Source organism: Osmia lignaria, chromosome 3 (genome assembly GCF_051020975.1).
Source record: "Osmia lignaria lignaria isolate PbOS001 chromosome 3, iyOsmLign1, whole genome shotgun sequence".
Lineage (NCBI taxonomy): Eukaryota > Metazoa > Arthropoda > Insecta > Hymenoptera > Megachilidae > Osmia > Osmia lignaria.
This window is the reverse complement of record NC_135034.1, coordinates 6,188,159-6,203,997: the sequence shown is the minus strand read 5'-3', so window position 1 is coordinate 6,203,997 and position 15,839 is coordinate 6,188,159. Positions and strand designations below refer to the sequence as shown.

Below are 15,839 nucleotides of genomic sequence, written 5' to 3'. Positions count from 1 at the left end.
TACGTGTGTTGAAAATTGCTGGTAGTTTGTAAATTGGACTCGCGATGGTTTATTTAAACAATCTTCTGAGTGCGCTAATGTAAAACAAGACGAACGACAGTGTGTTCGTCTGTTTTCGTTTCTTTAAGAGTGTTTACCTTATCGCGTTCTCGCGAAAATTAGAAGAAAAATTCTGTCCGTTTCCTCCGTGAAATTTTTCGCATTCGCAAGAGTTGCCTGGTCGCAATTACGCATACTGCCCTTAACTACCGAGGCGTCACTTTATTTCAGACAGCGAGGCGAGATATTTTTAACTTACCAATTATACGGAGAAAAAAAAAGGGTAAAGGAAAGACGAGAAGAGAATAGGAGAGAGCCGTTCTCGAGTTTCTTTCGACGCCCTTCGTTTGTTTGTCTTTTCTCAGCCACTTGTCCTGGCTGCTCTCGTAATTAAAGAAACGGAATTCCAACGATACTGCTTCCCTTTGGACGATGGTGCAAATGTTTTCGCGTTTCGGAATAAAAATTGCTCGAGCTACGTGAGAACTAATTTCCAGGCTACTTTGCCATCCTTGAAACTACTGATTCCGTTTAATGTCAAGTTAGAAATCATTCGCTTTCATCCGTATATGGATTAGTAATTCTTGTCGAACATCAGACACAATTTAACGATATATTTGTCAATCTAGGTAATCAGTGGCGTTTATTGAAATTTATTAAAATTTCTTCTTACGATTTGTACAGCCGCGTGCATAGATTGCTCGTCTGATTCACTGGTGCTTTTCTGCTAAAGTGAGCCTGACGAGTATCAAAGGTATCATCTATTTACGCGGCTGTACCTATAGTAAAAACGTTTCAACTCTGCAATTCAGAGTCTCCCACTGATTAAACGGAAGGCAATTAGAAACGAGCTCAAACGCTTTAAGTTAAAGAAAAACGTGTCGGTGAGGCGTAAGAACTTTAAAGACGCACCCTCGAATTTTGTATGCACCGCGATTGTTTCTACAGCAGCTTTTGCAGGAGCATCGCCGTACAGTATGGGTGGTGCCAGCCAGGGCACACCGACGCCGATGATGTCGCCAGCGCCTCCTGGTGGGCCGCAAGACATGGCCGGATACGGGATGGGTATAAACGGTAGCGATTATGGCTCGCAACCGTACAACGACGGCTCGATGGGTTACGACCCGATGCACCAGGTAAATGTCAAACCTTCTCTTTCCCCGTGAATCGATTTCCCCGTAGTCAGCGATCATTTGCCTCGCTTTCTTCGACGCCTTCTTCTTGCATTCACCCGAGCATGTGCTGTTTATATACCAAGTAACCTTTGATGACGCTTCCGAAGGACTTTCTTTGATTCGAATGAATGGAACGAAGGATATATCACCATGGTGTCTCGATTCCCTTGAGGCAACCCTCTAGTCTACCATCTTCGATTTCCATTCATTCGTCAAATCGTGCCATTGCATCTTCATAAACGCATGCGCATCTCACCGCATATTCACACATATCGTGAAAAAGGATGTTTGGATGGCGGAGAGAGAATGAGAGATTGAAATGAGAGGAAGTCGAGAAGCGAGATGGAGAATGAACGGTGGAGGTGGTGGATTTATGCCGTGAAATTTCATTTGAGCCCGAGCTCTTATGCGGAGTGATTCAGATTCACAAATGAGGAAACGAACAGACGAATACAGTTTATACGTTCATTGTTAAGTGCAGAGCTGGAAGTTGTGGAGAACGATCACTTGTCTTCATCTTTGATATATCGCAGACCCGTATTCCTTTCCGTATGTCAACTTTCCAATATCGCACTGTGTTAGAAATCGTCTTTCCATATACTGTCAGCAATTTGAACACTTTGTACGGGAGTTAGAGGTCGCATGAGCGAGTAACGTAGATCGGTGTTCTTAGAACGTGTAAGATTGGGTTAGATAGGCTGCTGTTGCTGGTCCATAAAGATGGACTCGGAGGGAGCCGATAGTAGAAAGTTCGAAGAGAGAGAGTGCACACGCGGGGCCAGCAAAGCAGCTAGTACCATAAGGGTTGCTTAGTATGCATTGGAGTTGCTAAGTCACTTTTTAGGTAGGGCTCTGCTCCCTCACATATTAATGGAGTTGGTAGGTGTGTGGCCGTGGTTCTAACGAGTTGCCTCTATTCGGCCGATGAAGCGCAATGGGACAACATCTCGTAGCGGATATCGAATTTCCTTGTATCCGACGTACATACAAGTAGAATCATCATAATTTTCCTTGATTTCGAAGATTAGACTTGTTCCGGTAGATTCTTTTTCATTTTGTCTTCGTAGTAAACTCGATTTGACAAATAATTAAAATTGTTCCACGAAACGATGCAATCGAACGCATCGACGATTTATGTTTAATTTCTATTTTCGCGGTTTTTCTCTTCCCCATAAAACAAAGGGAACGAAACGCGTGTATCGTCGTATCGTATTCGGCTCTTCGAAATCCAGCAAATCTTTCTGACATGCAATTTCGACTGTGTCACGTGAATAAAGAGTGACGTTGAATTAAATTCGCGCGCAAACAAGAGAAATCCGTTTTGTTAGCTCGGAAATTTGCAGATACACCCAATTGGTTGGCGAATTAAATGTCCCCGTTGTCGATACAACCCATCTGTTCTCGATTATACATTGTTGCAAACATTATCTGATGGTATATTCCCTGCAAATCTGTATTGATTCTTTGAATGAAACGAGGAGAATGATCAGGCTTGAAAGTAGTCTGTCTCAAGAGCCATGCTTTCTTATTTTCGCGTCTCGTGCACCGCGTTCTTCTGACATTCGAGTCGCAGAGAAGAAGTTTGCAAGAAAATTAATTTCACGGTTCATCCGGCTTGGCCACGGGTTCTTCAGTCCCAAGAGGGCGAGAACCAGCTCGAAATGAAGCGACTAAAATGCATACACCTTCTCGGTTGCCGCCTTTTCGAATCACCCTTGCTCCTGTTTCGTTTTCTACCTTCGTTTCGTTCGGTTCTATCGGCACTTGGCTATTCCTCGCTGCTTTCTCGTTACTTTTAAACGTCCAAATCGAATGCTTGCGTTTCCTCCACAATTTCGAGGCTCTTCAAACGTGGCACATCAGGATTTTGGTTGTGCAAATATTCCGATTCTCTTTCAAAAGAATCATTATTAACGATGGATTATGTTAGGACACGCGTAGAATGAAAGTACCTCGGTTTTATGCTTTACGATTAAATAAAAGAAATCGATCTCCCGGCAACGATGAACGCTCTTGCTGCTACAGCTGGCACTAACGTTTCCGTAATTGCATATGTAACAAAAGAATAGCGATCGCTTGCGCACAATTATACGAGCACCAAGATCTTTCTTACTCGTCGATCGACCTAACAAAATACGCGCTCGCTCGATCGAGCATAATCCAGTTAACTACTTTCTTGTCTGTGGTTCCATTTGTTCCTTTTTTTTTTAATATGTATACAGGGTGTTAAAAAATACCCTGAAGAATTCTACACCGCTGGATAGATCACGAAAAATCGAAGCGAAAAGTTCTCTAGCATTTTTCGATGGGATCAGTAGTTTAGCCACATTTCGTTGTTGAAAATTATAAAATCGACCAATCAGCGCGCAGCTTGAGTGGCAAGTGGGAGTGGCCTCCTCTGCCGCTGACGAGCCGCGCCGCTGATTGGTCAATTTTTCAATTTTCAACAACGAAATGTGGCTAAACTACTGATCCTATCGAAAAATGCTACATAACTTTTCGCTTCGATTTTTCGCGATCTATCCAGCGGTGTAGAGATCTTCAGGATATTTTTTAACACTCTGTATAATCTCGTTCTAATCGCTGTTGGTTGGTGCTCCGAGTCTAACAAAACAAAAAACAAACCAAGCAAAGAACTGTGTTTGTTGCAACAAAAATTTGGGGTGCGGAATGTCTAACCGTGTGCTTGCACGATTTTCAATCGTGTTTTTTTTTATATATATATATATATTTGGTTCAATGTTTTTAAACGAAAAAAAGATTTTAAATCCCGAGAGATTGTTTTTTTATGCAGTCGCATAGTTGCACCTGCTTTTTTTCGTCATCGGGTGATATCTACTGATAAAAAAATGGTTGAATTTTGTTTTTTCAATAAATTGTGCTGTACAGTGCGTTGTAAATTTCTCTTTTAGAGTCTGTTTCAGTAGATATCAGCTTCTCTCGAAATACAGGTTTAACGTTAATCGATTCAGTGCTGTGATCTGTGTACGAGAGATCACAGAATGGTAGGTGAAAGTTTATTCTGGAGATACGCGGTGAGATTGCATTTCGAGAGAAGCTATACTACCCACTACTCGGCAGGTAAACGTGGGTTCTTGGATTTTGATAAAAACGCACTAAGACAATCGCGTATTGTTACAAGCACAGTTCGCACGGTCTGCCATCTTGTATAATACTGTTGCGATTGATTGGTCGTCTGTTCCTTGGTCTCTTCTACTCTCCATCACCTAACGATTCGACCGGGTACACGATAATTCCTTTCACGAACCGTCCATCTTCTCTCGATGCCGAAACGTTTCCTCCTCGATCCATTTGAAATTTCAAAGAAATCTCATATTTCCTCTCGCGGATAAATGTTTTAATCAGTGAATACTGGACGATCGAGACGCGCATCGAGCGAGATGATCGGTTCGAACCGGGGATGGTGTCGAGATTCGTAACTCGTTGGAATTCACTTCAGTTTTTCTCTTGGCGCAGATGAAACGAAATTCTTAGAAGGCGACAGAGAGTGAGAGAGACATCGAATCAGACTTCACGCAAAATATAGCGAGTTGAAAAATGTGAGTGAACGCGGGGGAGAGTAAGTAAAAGGAAGTTTATAAGAAAAAATTAAGAACAGGGAGAAAGGGAAAGGTAAAAAGACGTGAATCATAGGACACACAACACCTGGCGGAAAAGAAAAACGGAAAATAATGAAAATTGAAAAAAAAAAAAAATAAATAAAAACACTACGGCTGCTGGCGTGTTACACTGATCTCGGCCTTTTGTGCTTTCTGTTGTGTTCACAGTGACGCGCCATGCCGGACAGTAAAGCTCGCAATCGTAGACTCGTCTTGGACTTCGACGTACCGGACTCGAGCGAGCCTGTCTGTACAGTATTACCTCTCTAAGTGGCACTGGTCAGTGTACTGTCTTGCTTGGCTCACTGTGCAACCGTTGTTACGAATTTAATAAAATAAAATTATTAGGGAATGACGAGAATGTGTTTCGGGGATAACGACTTGCCACTTGGAGAGGTATCAATCTTGCCATTTAGAGAGGGCAGCGCTGAGTAAATGAAGGTGTGAAAAGTGTTTTGAGTGTCACATAGGATGCTCGATAGGAAAATTAGACGAGCTAGGATAATTCTCCGTTGCAACAAGCACAGGTCTGTTTCGAAGCTTCAAGACGAAAGGATTCGTAGAATCGAGCCAGCAGTCGCGATCTATTCCGGCCTTATTTCATTTTCACGGAGATCGATCGACTGTCGATAGTGCAATATATTTCGTATAAATATTACATAGACAAATTTGTACGCCGTTTTCTGGTACACACACTTTGGGACGATGGAAAATACTGTTCGAAAGACGTTTTCGTGGCGTGCATGATTGCATGTACAATTATTTCAGTTTTTATACGTGTATACTGGTGTTTACAAAAGTAGTACGTGTGTGCGTTTATCGTTATCAATTTTTCTTTTCTTTTTTTTTTTCCAATATCTTTTGCGGGTCGACTGGCTCTGGGGTATTTTGGATGAACAGAGATAAAAGAGTGAGAAAGAAGGTATGTTAGAGATTGGGTGATTGAAACTTCATATTTAGTTCGTTTTGCCAGAGATTCTGAATTGTTCGCGGTAGACAGTAGCATTAGGCGCCGGTTCTTTGCATTTGGCAAATTTAGAACGAAAAGGATCTCTCTAGTTCCGCTGTGTTGTTTTCTGTTTTTAGTCCCGATCATCTTGATTAGAATCTGTCGCATCACGTAGACAAACGTATCCTTTCTTGCTCGTAACAGGAATCAGCGTGAAATTAAACAAGAGAAACAAGACTGATGGTAGATACAATATTAACCCTTTTACGATCATCCAATATTTCTTGTCAATATTTTTAAAACTTAAAAATATGAATTCTTTCAAAATAACGAGACCCTGTTGCGAGCAGAATCTATTCAAACAACCCGCGCTTTCATATAAAATCGTTTCCTCTCACGTATCTCGCTGTATGTATTCGAGATAGAAAAAGAAAGTCTTTCATCCATGCTGATAAAAAAAGAAAAAAGAAAATCAGTTTAATAAATGAGGGCGAGGCTTTAGTGACCAATGACACGCAATTTTATGGCCACCCGCAGGGGATAAAAACAGAGGGCTAAAAATCAATTGAAAATAGTACAAAAAAAAAAAAATAAGACAACAACAAACAAAAACAAAACAAAAACAAAATGACGCAGGGCAAGGCATTGGCTGGGGGGCCAGGCGCGGCGGGATGGATGCAACAACGCGAAGCGGTACCGGAATTTCCGCCGCTCCACGATTCAGCGGACTCTGATTCCGACCGAGAAAATGAGAAACGACCGCGTGTCTAAAATTACTGTTTGCAATGAGTGAAATAGAGTATGATAACGAAATCTAACGAGAGAAAGAGAGAGAGAGAGTGAGAGAGAAAGCGACAAAATCACTCATTAAAGATACAAAGCGGAGAGTGTACTTTAGAAACATATACATACACACCTTCGACGAGACACGATTCACCAATGGAGAATAACGTTCGTTGATAATTGTAACGTTAGTTTCCGATTTCGAAGCGTTTTTTCTCTTTTTCTTGTTCGAGAGAGAAGAATATCCGCGTCAAAGATGCGAGAAATCTGGTGAAATTCAAGTAAATGATCAAATTTCTCCTAACGCGCGGCTGGAAAAGTTTCGAGTACTTCTATTCGCATCTTTGATCGCGTCATCCTTCGATCTTGATACTTTGATCTTGCCTTATCGAGTGACTATGCGCAGACATCCACGTTACGTGTATTTGCACACAGAGGATTTAAAAATAAAGCGACAGAGGGTTGGAAGAAAGAAAGGGTTGGAATGAGAGAGAGGGAGAGCGAGAGAAAGAGTGCGTGTATGGAAAGGATGGTAATTGATAGGGCAAATCGTGGATTTCTATATGAACATAGGTTCGCTTCTGTTAAGACAATATACGGCGATGTACCGACGCCTGGCTAAGGAGAGAAAGGGTGAGAGCGTATACAATTAATTAGTTCATTTATTTTTTTTTTTTTAGTTTACGTATGCTATATATACACACGTACACAACCGAGACGTGGTAAGATCCAAAAGCTTGAGGTATATATATATGATTTATAAAAGTACATTTTTAACTCCATTGATCTAAACAGTCGCTCGAAATTAATGAAACAATTATTGGACCTTACCACGTGCACACGTAAATAGAAATTAGCTTGTACAGATACTTTTATCTTTACTTTCCCATCCGGAATTTTTCTCGGGACTTTTGTTTTTATACACTCAACTTGATTTTGCAAACATCACGATATCCTTCCACTTGTACTTGCGTAGCGTAATTTTTATATGCTGGGTTAGGATTTGAAGGATCCAAATGTTAAATACATTTTATTATTTTTTAATATCTTGACGATGAGGTACCTCTGTAAAAAAGTTTTACTGTTTTTTTAAAAATCGTTAGGCAGCATTAGCGCTTTTAAGCGATTCTTTTTAATCTGATCCCAGCACCGTATATGGTGTAATGCAAGCTCGAATGTTTCCTTTCGTTCGATTATGGTTTAAGTTCCGAGTTTTAAGCTTCAAATTGATATTTTCTGCGACTACGATTGCGTTTTCCCAGAAACGTATTTTTGCGTGCTAACTTTTCTTTCGTTTCGGTTTTTGACGCGAGGACACCATCATTTTTTTTTGCAACGAAAAAAAGGAATTATACGACAGCTGTGCTGTATTAATAAATATCGAGATGTTCGTTCTACCATTTATCAAGGTGTCCTCGTTGCGAAATGCTCTCCTGGTAGTCATCATTATTCTTTGTGTTACGTTGGAAAATTGTATGCATGATTGTACCCACGAGCGAATCGAGAAAAGGGAAAGAAAGTCAAAAGACGTTTCCCCGTCGTTTTTTCTTTCATTTTTGTAAACAAGCGTTTCAGCACGAGATCTTATTAAAATTCCTTCCTCCTTACGCCATTTTTTTTTCTCTTGTTTCTCTTGATTTCATTTACCCGACACACACGCAGCGTCGAATCCAGAATACTCGGTAAAAATGTTCGTCAAACATATATGTATACAAAACATGGAATGTCTGTGTGAGAAATTAAAGTTTGTCATTTTCTTAAGCATAGTAGAAATTCTAATTATTCAAATTCGCAACTGGATTCGACACTGGAAGTATACGATTGCGCCTGTCTACCCTTAGTTGGTCGTACGTACTTAGGTACATATGTATTGTGTATACGTTATATACATGTGTATAAAGATCTCTATATTCTGTACTTTCGTATATCTCTGTATCACTTTCGTATATACCAGCATCACGATGATAACTTGCTAGCAAAAAAAAAAAAAAAAAAAATATATAGAACCGAGCAGAGGAACGTAAGGATCGTGTTGCGACCAAGTTTTCGACCGTACGCGTGCATGAGAATAGTCGGCAAGAAAAGATATTTCCTAAAGATAATGAAAAAAAAAAGTAAAAGACTTAGATGTTTGATTTTCTTGAAAAATTTAGAAAAATTTGAAGTTAACTAGAAAGAAAAATTGTCTTTTTTACGCGCGACTATCCTGATATCACGTTTGCGTACACGGCCGGTACTGTTTGCTTTCAGGAGCTGTCGCCTTGAAATACTTAGAGGAATCGCTAAACGAAGAAATGCAAAACGAGAACGAATAATAGGATTTGTAGGAAAAATGCAATTAAATGTATAATGTAAGAATGACGATGTATCCGTGAACAGAATGCTCTCGCGCGATCCGATCACCTCACTATCTGTGATCCGAGGCTCGCCCCTAAAAACGGCGGGTAATACGAACTTATAAATCGATATTAAGCTATTAATGTTATGTAATACGTTCATCCGGCGAAGAAGCGTTCACGTGTTCTCAAACGACGCGCAAAGATAATCGACAAACAAATTACGAAGGATTTTTACTCTATCAATTTGTTGAAGATATCTGACTTGCCGATTGAGCGTCAACGATCGACTGCCATATTGCGCCAAACTACCTCTTGCCTTACACAACCGCACACGTGCTTCATTTTTCCAAATTCTAATTGATAATAGTTCAATTCCTAGGCAAAGAAAAATGTTTAATTATCATTCATAACTCTAATCATAAATTTAACAGAGACAGTTTGAGATAAAAAGATCATAAATAAGGCAAGGGGTTGAACGGAAGGGCAGTTGTTTTTGTCCGTGGAAAATGAAAGAAACAACTTCCTTTCTTCTTATCAATCTCGATCTTCTCTTTCTCTCTTTTAATTCGACGTTGTTCGATAATCAAGCGTGAACGCTTCTATGCATCGACACCCTCTTTCCCTCTCAGAGCGACCCATCGAAACGAAAAGACAGTAAGAATTAAAATGGAAAAAAAAATAAACAAGAAAGAAACGATAAACGAGTAATGGAACGAACGGAAAACGGAATAGTAACGAAGCAATGGTCCTGCGACACAACACTAATGTATACGATTTTTCAACATGAAAATATGATATATTGTAGCTATACGTATAGAAGTATATAAAAAGAAGAGAATAGTACATAGGCAAAAAAAAAGTGTAATGGCTAAGAAGTACATCATTGTAACGACGATGCTAATTAGTAAAACGAAATTTATTTTATTATTACTATTATGGTCGCTAAATATTATTACTACCGCTATTACTATCTCTGTTATTATTATTATTGATATTAATATTTGCGGTTATCGCAATTGCAATTGTATTATTAACGATCACATGAACAGCGATTTTATTGATACTTTATGGATTATTAAAATTTATTATCGCGCCCGTTTGTTGGACGTATGTTTTTTAAGCTGAACGAACAAGAATCGATGATAAGCATCAATCTTAGATGATTTCTATCGATTTATTAATACCAATTGATTGTCGACGATTTTTGCTCGTGACGAATTTTGCGGCTCGACGATTTATTACTTAGCACGTAGGGGAGGAAGTGAAAACGAAAAAAAAAAAAGATATCCATTTATTGTATAAACGAAAGCGAGGCGAAGGTGAGAATTATACGAGTATCCTCCAAGACGATTAGGTGGTTAATATTCTGTTGTTAAATAATATGTCGCGGGTGGAATTACGGGCTGAAGATCGACCATTGAGAATTAAATATTAATCTTTTAATTATCAATTTTCTACCGTACTAAATGTGTCACGTTTTATGATTTAATTAATTAGCAAAATAACGATCGTCGAACCAAATTTCAAAACGATTTCCTTTGTTCCCATCGAGTGGATAAACTTTGGAAAATTTGTGTCTCAAAATTCAATCTTCAGCCAATTTTTTCGCCAACCATGCGACCAGTACAAGTGCATTTGGCACAGCTAGTATACGACAAAAAAAACGCCTAAGGTTCAGTGTGAGAGCGGCTTTAGGCGTCCCTTATAAAGCTCTACGTAACATTTAATAAAAGAAATGAAAACGAGTCGAGAATACGACGGCTGATAAGATGAAAGAAAAAAAAAAAGAATAAGAAATAACGTTTAACATTTATGGATACACGATATAAAATATTATATATTCATATTCCTTGCAAAACCCCCTCCGCTCGATCCTTTTCTCTAAAATCATCCAGTTTCGTTTCGAGTTAATCGAAGATCATCCATGAAATTTACTCGAGGCGTAAGTCGACGCTGATTTAATACTGCATTTATGTTTCACAACATCAAACGAGATTTCACCTTACTTTCCTCTACCTTCATGAAGGCACTTGCTCTTTTCTTTTAAGAACTTTGATCTTTTATATGTAACGTGTTAAAGAAAGTTCAAACATATTGAGATGTTATTTCGATATTCTTCGGACATGATTTCTAATTGTTCAGAGGTGTAATATATAGCGAAAAGTTTTGTATAATTAATAGAAATGGAAAGAAAGTTGAAGCCACGTTTCGATGTATACGACAGTATACCACAGAACTCATTGTATCGATTAAAATCATGGTAAACTTAATAAAACGCTCAAAAATAATGTGGGTTCTATTTATACAACTGTTTTACGTTATTCATGTTTAATACCTTATTTCTACATCGTTTAATTAAAACAGTAATCACTTCTCAATATGAGAAGTTCCACCTAAAATCTAGAACGGAATGCGACCTTCTCAGGCTTATAGGTGCGGATCTACGTGGATTCCTTTTTGGGTTTATTTGATTTACCATATTACATCTCTACATCTTTTACATTCCTGCATTCTGTACGTGCAACAATGTTGCAAAACGAGAAATTTAAACTCGAGTCAGCATTTTGGGGTCCCAGACATCCCCAGGCACAGTTAGGGCTGCATGTACAGAACACAGCCGGTATGACAATCGTGCCTGTTTTACCAGTCCCTCTCTTACCGCACCTCGTTCGATTTTTCTACGCTCCATTTTCTGCGTTTGTTTAATTTGCTGTAGGTAATACCGGTAGGTAATACCGATAAGTGAAATATAAGAACGAACTAGTTCAAAACCGTTGGTTTCAAAAGTTACAGAGGTTTTAATTTTTCTGTAGAAAGTTTATGGGTTGTACATTTTAATTAAGGGTCCCTGACATCCTGGATGCCATTATGTCGGTATGCAAACTCAGGTAAGTATCCTACTATATTCTCTTCTAGGTTTTCAAGTATACCCAGGTCACAGGTAAGTAGAAATGAGTTTAAGTATATTTTGATATTTTCTTCTTTCAATGTTTTATACTCTCTCCAGGTCTAATCTTTCACTATATAGGTCATATCCATCACTATCTTGCAATTACTATTTCGCAAATTGGTTGGTTTTTAGGTCTTATATTTCTCTATTTCCGGTCAAATGCATCACTTCGAACAAGTGAGTTTCATGATTTGTTCGTTTTTCGTTCTTATATTTCGCTAGATCCGGTCGTACCTATCACTATTCCGAACAAGTGAGTTTCACGATTTGTTCGTCTTTCGTTCTTATATTTCGCTAGATTCGGTCAAACCCATCACTATTCCGAACAAGTGAGTTTCACGATTTGTTCGTTTTTCGTTCTTATATTTCGCTAGATTCGGTCAAACCCATCACTATTCCGAACAAGTGAGTTTCACGATTTGTTCGTTTTTAGGTCTTATATTTCGCTACTTACTTGGGGTTCTTGACACCCCAGATACCATAATGTCGGTATGCAGAATCGTCGGAGATTCGGGGTCTTTAGAACCCCGAGACAATATAATTTAGATATACAGAATCGTCGATGCTGGGGGTCTTTAGAACCCAGAGACCATATAATTTAGGTATACAAAATAGTCGGTACTCGGGGTTCTTAGAACCCCAAGACAGTATAATTTCGGTATACAGAATCGTCGGTGCTTGGGGTCTTTAAAACCCCCAGAGTATATAATTTCGGTACACAGAATCGTTGGTGCTCGGGGTCCTTAGAACCCCGCGACAATATTATTTAGATATACAGAATCGTCGGTGCTTGGGGTCTTTAGAACCCCGAGACAGTATAATTTCGGTATACAGAATCGTCGGTGCTTGGGGTCTTTAGAACCCCGAGACAATATAATTTCGATATACAGAATCGACGGTGCTTGGGGTCAATATAACTTAGGTATACAAAATCGTCGGTACTCGGGGTTCTTAGAACCCCAAGACAATATAATTTAGATATGCAGAATCGTCGGTGCTTGGGGTTCTTAGAACCCCGAGACACAATAGTTTTAGTATGCAGCATCCACACTGCTTCGGGGTCCTCAGAACCCCAAGACGAAAAAATTTTAATAACCTACATACAGCTAACCGTAAGGAATTATAAAATATGATTATTTTTAATGTTTCTTAGTGTATTTCGTTTGTAAATCGTTTGTAATTGATTGTGTGTCTATTTTTAACATTTGTAACAAATTAATTCTTTTGTAATTAGCAATTTTATTTCAATCATGATGTGAGCCGGAACATTTTAGTCATTTTTAATAATAAACAGATTTTGTGACAACGAATAACTGTACTTGATTGGAAAACGTTTGTGATTTACAAATATATCATTTTCATTGTTTGTGAGTGAATAACTTTTTAATTATTTACAAGTTTGTTTTATAATAAATAATTGTAGCTCCTTAATATCCGAATATGATATCAGGTCCGTATGAAGAGGGCACAATAAGTATAATTTTTTTTCAGAGTTTATTCAATTTACTTCATTTCTTTTTTTTTGCTTATTAAATAAGCTCATCGAAGGGGAATAACATTTATGACTATATTCCTCTTCCGAGTCTCAGCCGAGGACCCCATTTATTCTACTTCTTCCAGTTATTTATATAATTTTATCCCTCATTATAGGTCAAGGCCATCTCGGTAGTCCTTACATCCCTGCATTCCTTTCATCCCAGCATTCCTTACATTCCTGCAACCCTTAAATATCATATTTTTTTTTTTTTTTTAACGTGGTGGAAATCTTCAGAAAGACACCTTCAGCCCCTCTGGGGAGGGGCCGGAGGTAGTGTGGGATTTTTACCCACTAAAACCACCACGGTGACCTACACTAGGGTGGTAGGGCGGGTCTTTTGACCCTCCACCATGTTCCAAACTCCGCCGACATCGGGGGCCACACCCGATGCCGGCCCTCCTCGGACCGCGTACAGTGGAGACACGGGGCCCCAGCCCCGAACCCCTGCGGAGTTCCTTTACTTTCCTTGTTCCCTTACATCCTTGCATTCTTTTCAACCCTACATTCTTTTCATCCCTACATTCCTTTCATCCCTATAATCTTTTCATCCCTACATTCCTTTCATCCCTATAATCTTTTCATCCCTACATTCCTTACATCTCCTCATCCCTGAAATCCCTACATTCTTTCCATCCCTACATTCCTTACATCTCCTCATCCCCTAAATCCCTACATTCTTTCCATCCCTACATTCCTTATATCTCCTCATCCCTTAAATCCCTACATTCTTTCCATCCCTACATTCTTATCATCCCTACATTCCTTTCATCCCTTCACTCCTTTCATCCCTACATTCCTTACATCTCTGCATCCCTTATAATAAATATATTACAAAGACTGCTTCGAGTAAAGGTAAGTAAAGGTAAGTTGGTTCTTTTTTTCGCGAAAATTTCGAAAACAGTGCCCTCTAGCGGCAAAAATGTGAACTAAAATTTCGATGCCGAATCAGCGCCATCTGGTTTTGGAAAAAGGAACTAAACCTTGCTCAATTTTTGGCCCTCTAGCGGCAAAAATGTGAACTAAAATTTCGATGTTGAATCAGCGCCATCTGGTTTTGGAAAAAGGAACTAAATCTTGCTCAATTTTTGGCCCTCTAGCGGCAAAAATGTGAACTAAAATTTCGATGTCGAATCAGCGCCATCTGGTTTTGGAAAAAGGAACTAAATTTAAAATTATTTTTCACGAGACTTTACTTACCTTTACTTACCTTTACGTACCTTTAATCGAACCAGTGGCCATAAGTATATTATTTATAATATATTATTATATTAATAATATATTTATTATAAGGATTGGAAGGATACAAGCGATGCAGGGAGAATTCAGGAGTGTAAGGGATACAGAGATATAAAGGGTACAGAGATGTAAGGGATGCCGAGGTATAAGGAATGCCGACATATACGAGATGCAGGAATATAGGAAATGTAGTGATATAAGGGATACAGGGATGTTAAGGGTACAGACATGTAAGGGATGCAGTGATAAAGGGTTGGGCCTCGTGAGGCCCTTAAAGACAAAAAAATAATAAATAACTGGGAAGATTGAGCCGAGGCCCATGAAGAGGGATAAAATAATAAATTAAAGGATAAAATAGTAGGCAATGCCACAGATGTAATAGAATCAACACGTTCCATTAAGATACCAATTGGAAAGAAATATTAATATTTCGGGCCAACTTTTCTTCGGTGAACCCTAGTGTTACTTATCGGAAGATAGCGGAAACTACTGACCAACTTATCGACCAATCATTCCACAATGGGTAAATTGTCGGGTAGCTTCCACTGCTTTCCGATAGTTAGCGTTAGTATTTCTGTTTCAAAATGTCGATCGGTAAGTTATCGAGTAGTTTTAGGGACTTTTGTATAGATGATGCTGGCCTCGAATTTTGAAACTTTTTTAATGGACGATTTGATTTTGCAATTAAATAGTATCTAACATTTTAATTTGTAAATCAATTGTAAAATATAAAAATAAGCATTCTTACCTAGCGATTTAATCAAATAGGTGATGTTAATTCTAATAAGTTAAATTGCATTTATGTTTCGTCAAAGCGATTTGACGAGTAAAATACACAGCTGTTTTGAAATATTTTAACACATTATTTTATTGGTTTTTTCCTTAAAAAAAGAATGAACTTGAAATCGGTATGTTGGGTTTTGGATTCTGGCGAGTAATGACTGGGCATTTCGAAGCGACGATACACACTAATTTGCAAATTGAACTAGCTATGTATATATATAATATTTATATATATGTATAAGGTAGGTATTTTCTCTCATTTACTGCATAATACATAAGTAATAATGCATGTTTACCTTTTCTTTCTGTTCACACACTTTCACTCCTTTCCTTTTTCACGCACATTCACGCTCGACACCGAACCGATCGTTTTCGTAGATTCAGAGAATAATCAAGTTTTTCCCTTTCTTATTATTTTTCTTTTCAAC

The 15,839-nt window shown here is 38.6% G+C and overlaps 1 protein-coding gene across 8 annotated transcripts in view; it reads left to right on the top strand.

Moving 5' to 3' along the window:
• exd (PBX homeobox extradenticle) overlaps positions 1–10,784 on the top strand; it is a 33,620-nt gene extending 22,836 nt beyond the window's left edge. Inside the window, exons 7-9 of one of the 8 annotated variants that reach the window (XR_013065211.1) lie at positions 988–1,175; positions 4,692–4,774; positions 8,817–10,784. Coding sequence is in view for 6 of the 8 variants with exons in the window: in XM_034326368.2 (XP_034182259.1) it covers positions 988–1,175; positions 6,420–6,554 (323 nt within the window). In the remaining 2 variants the exon portion in view is untranslated. Of the gene's footprint in view, positions 1–987; positions 1,176–4,691; positions 4,941–5,002; positions 8,573–8,816 lie in introns of those variants that run through there. The other 7 variants (XR_004581643.2, XM_034326372.2, XM_034326368.2 and 4 more) reach the window with 7 other exon arrangements.
• The last annotated feature ends 5,055 nt before the right edge of the window (positions 10,785–15,839 follow it).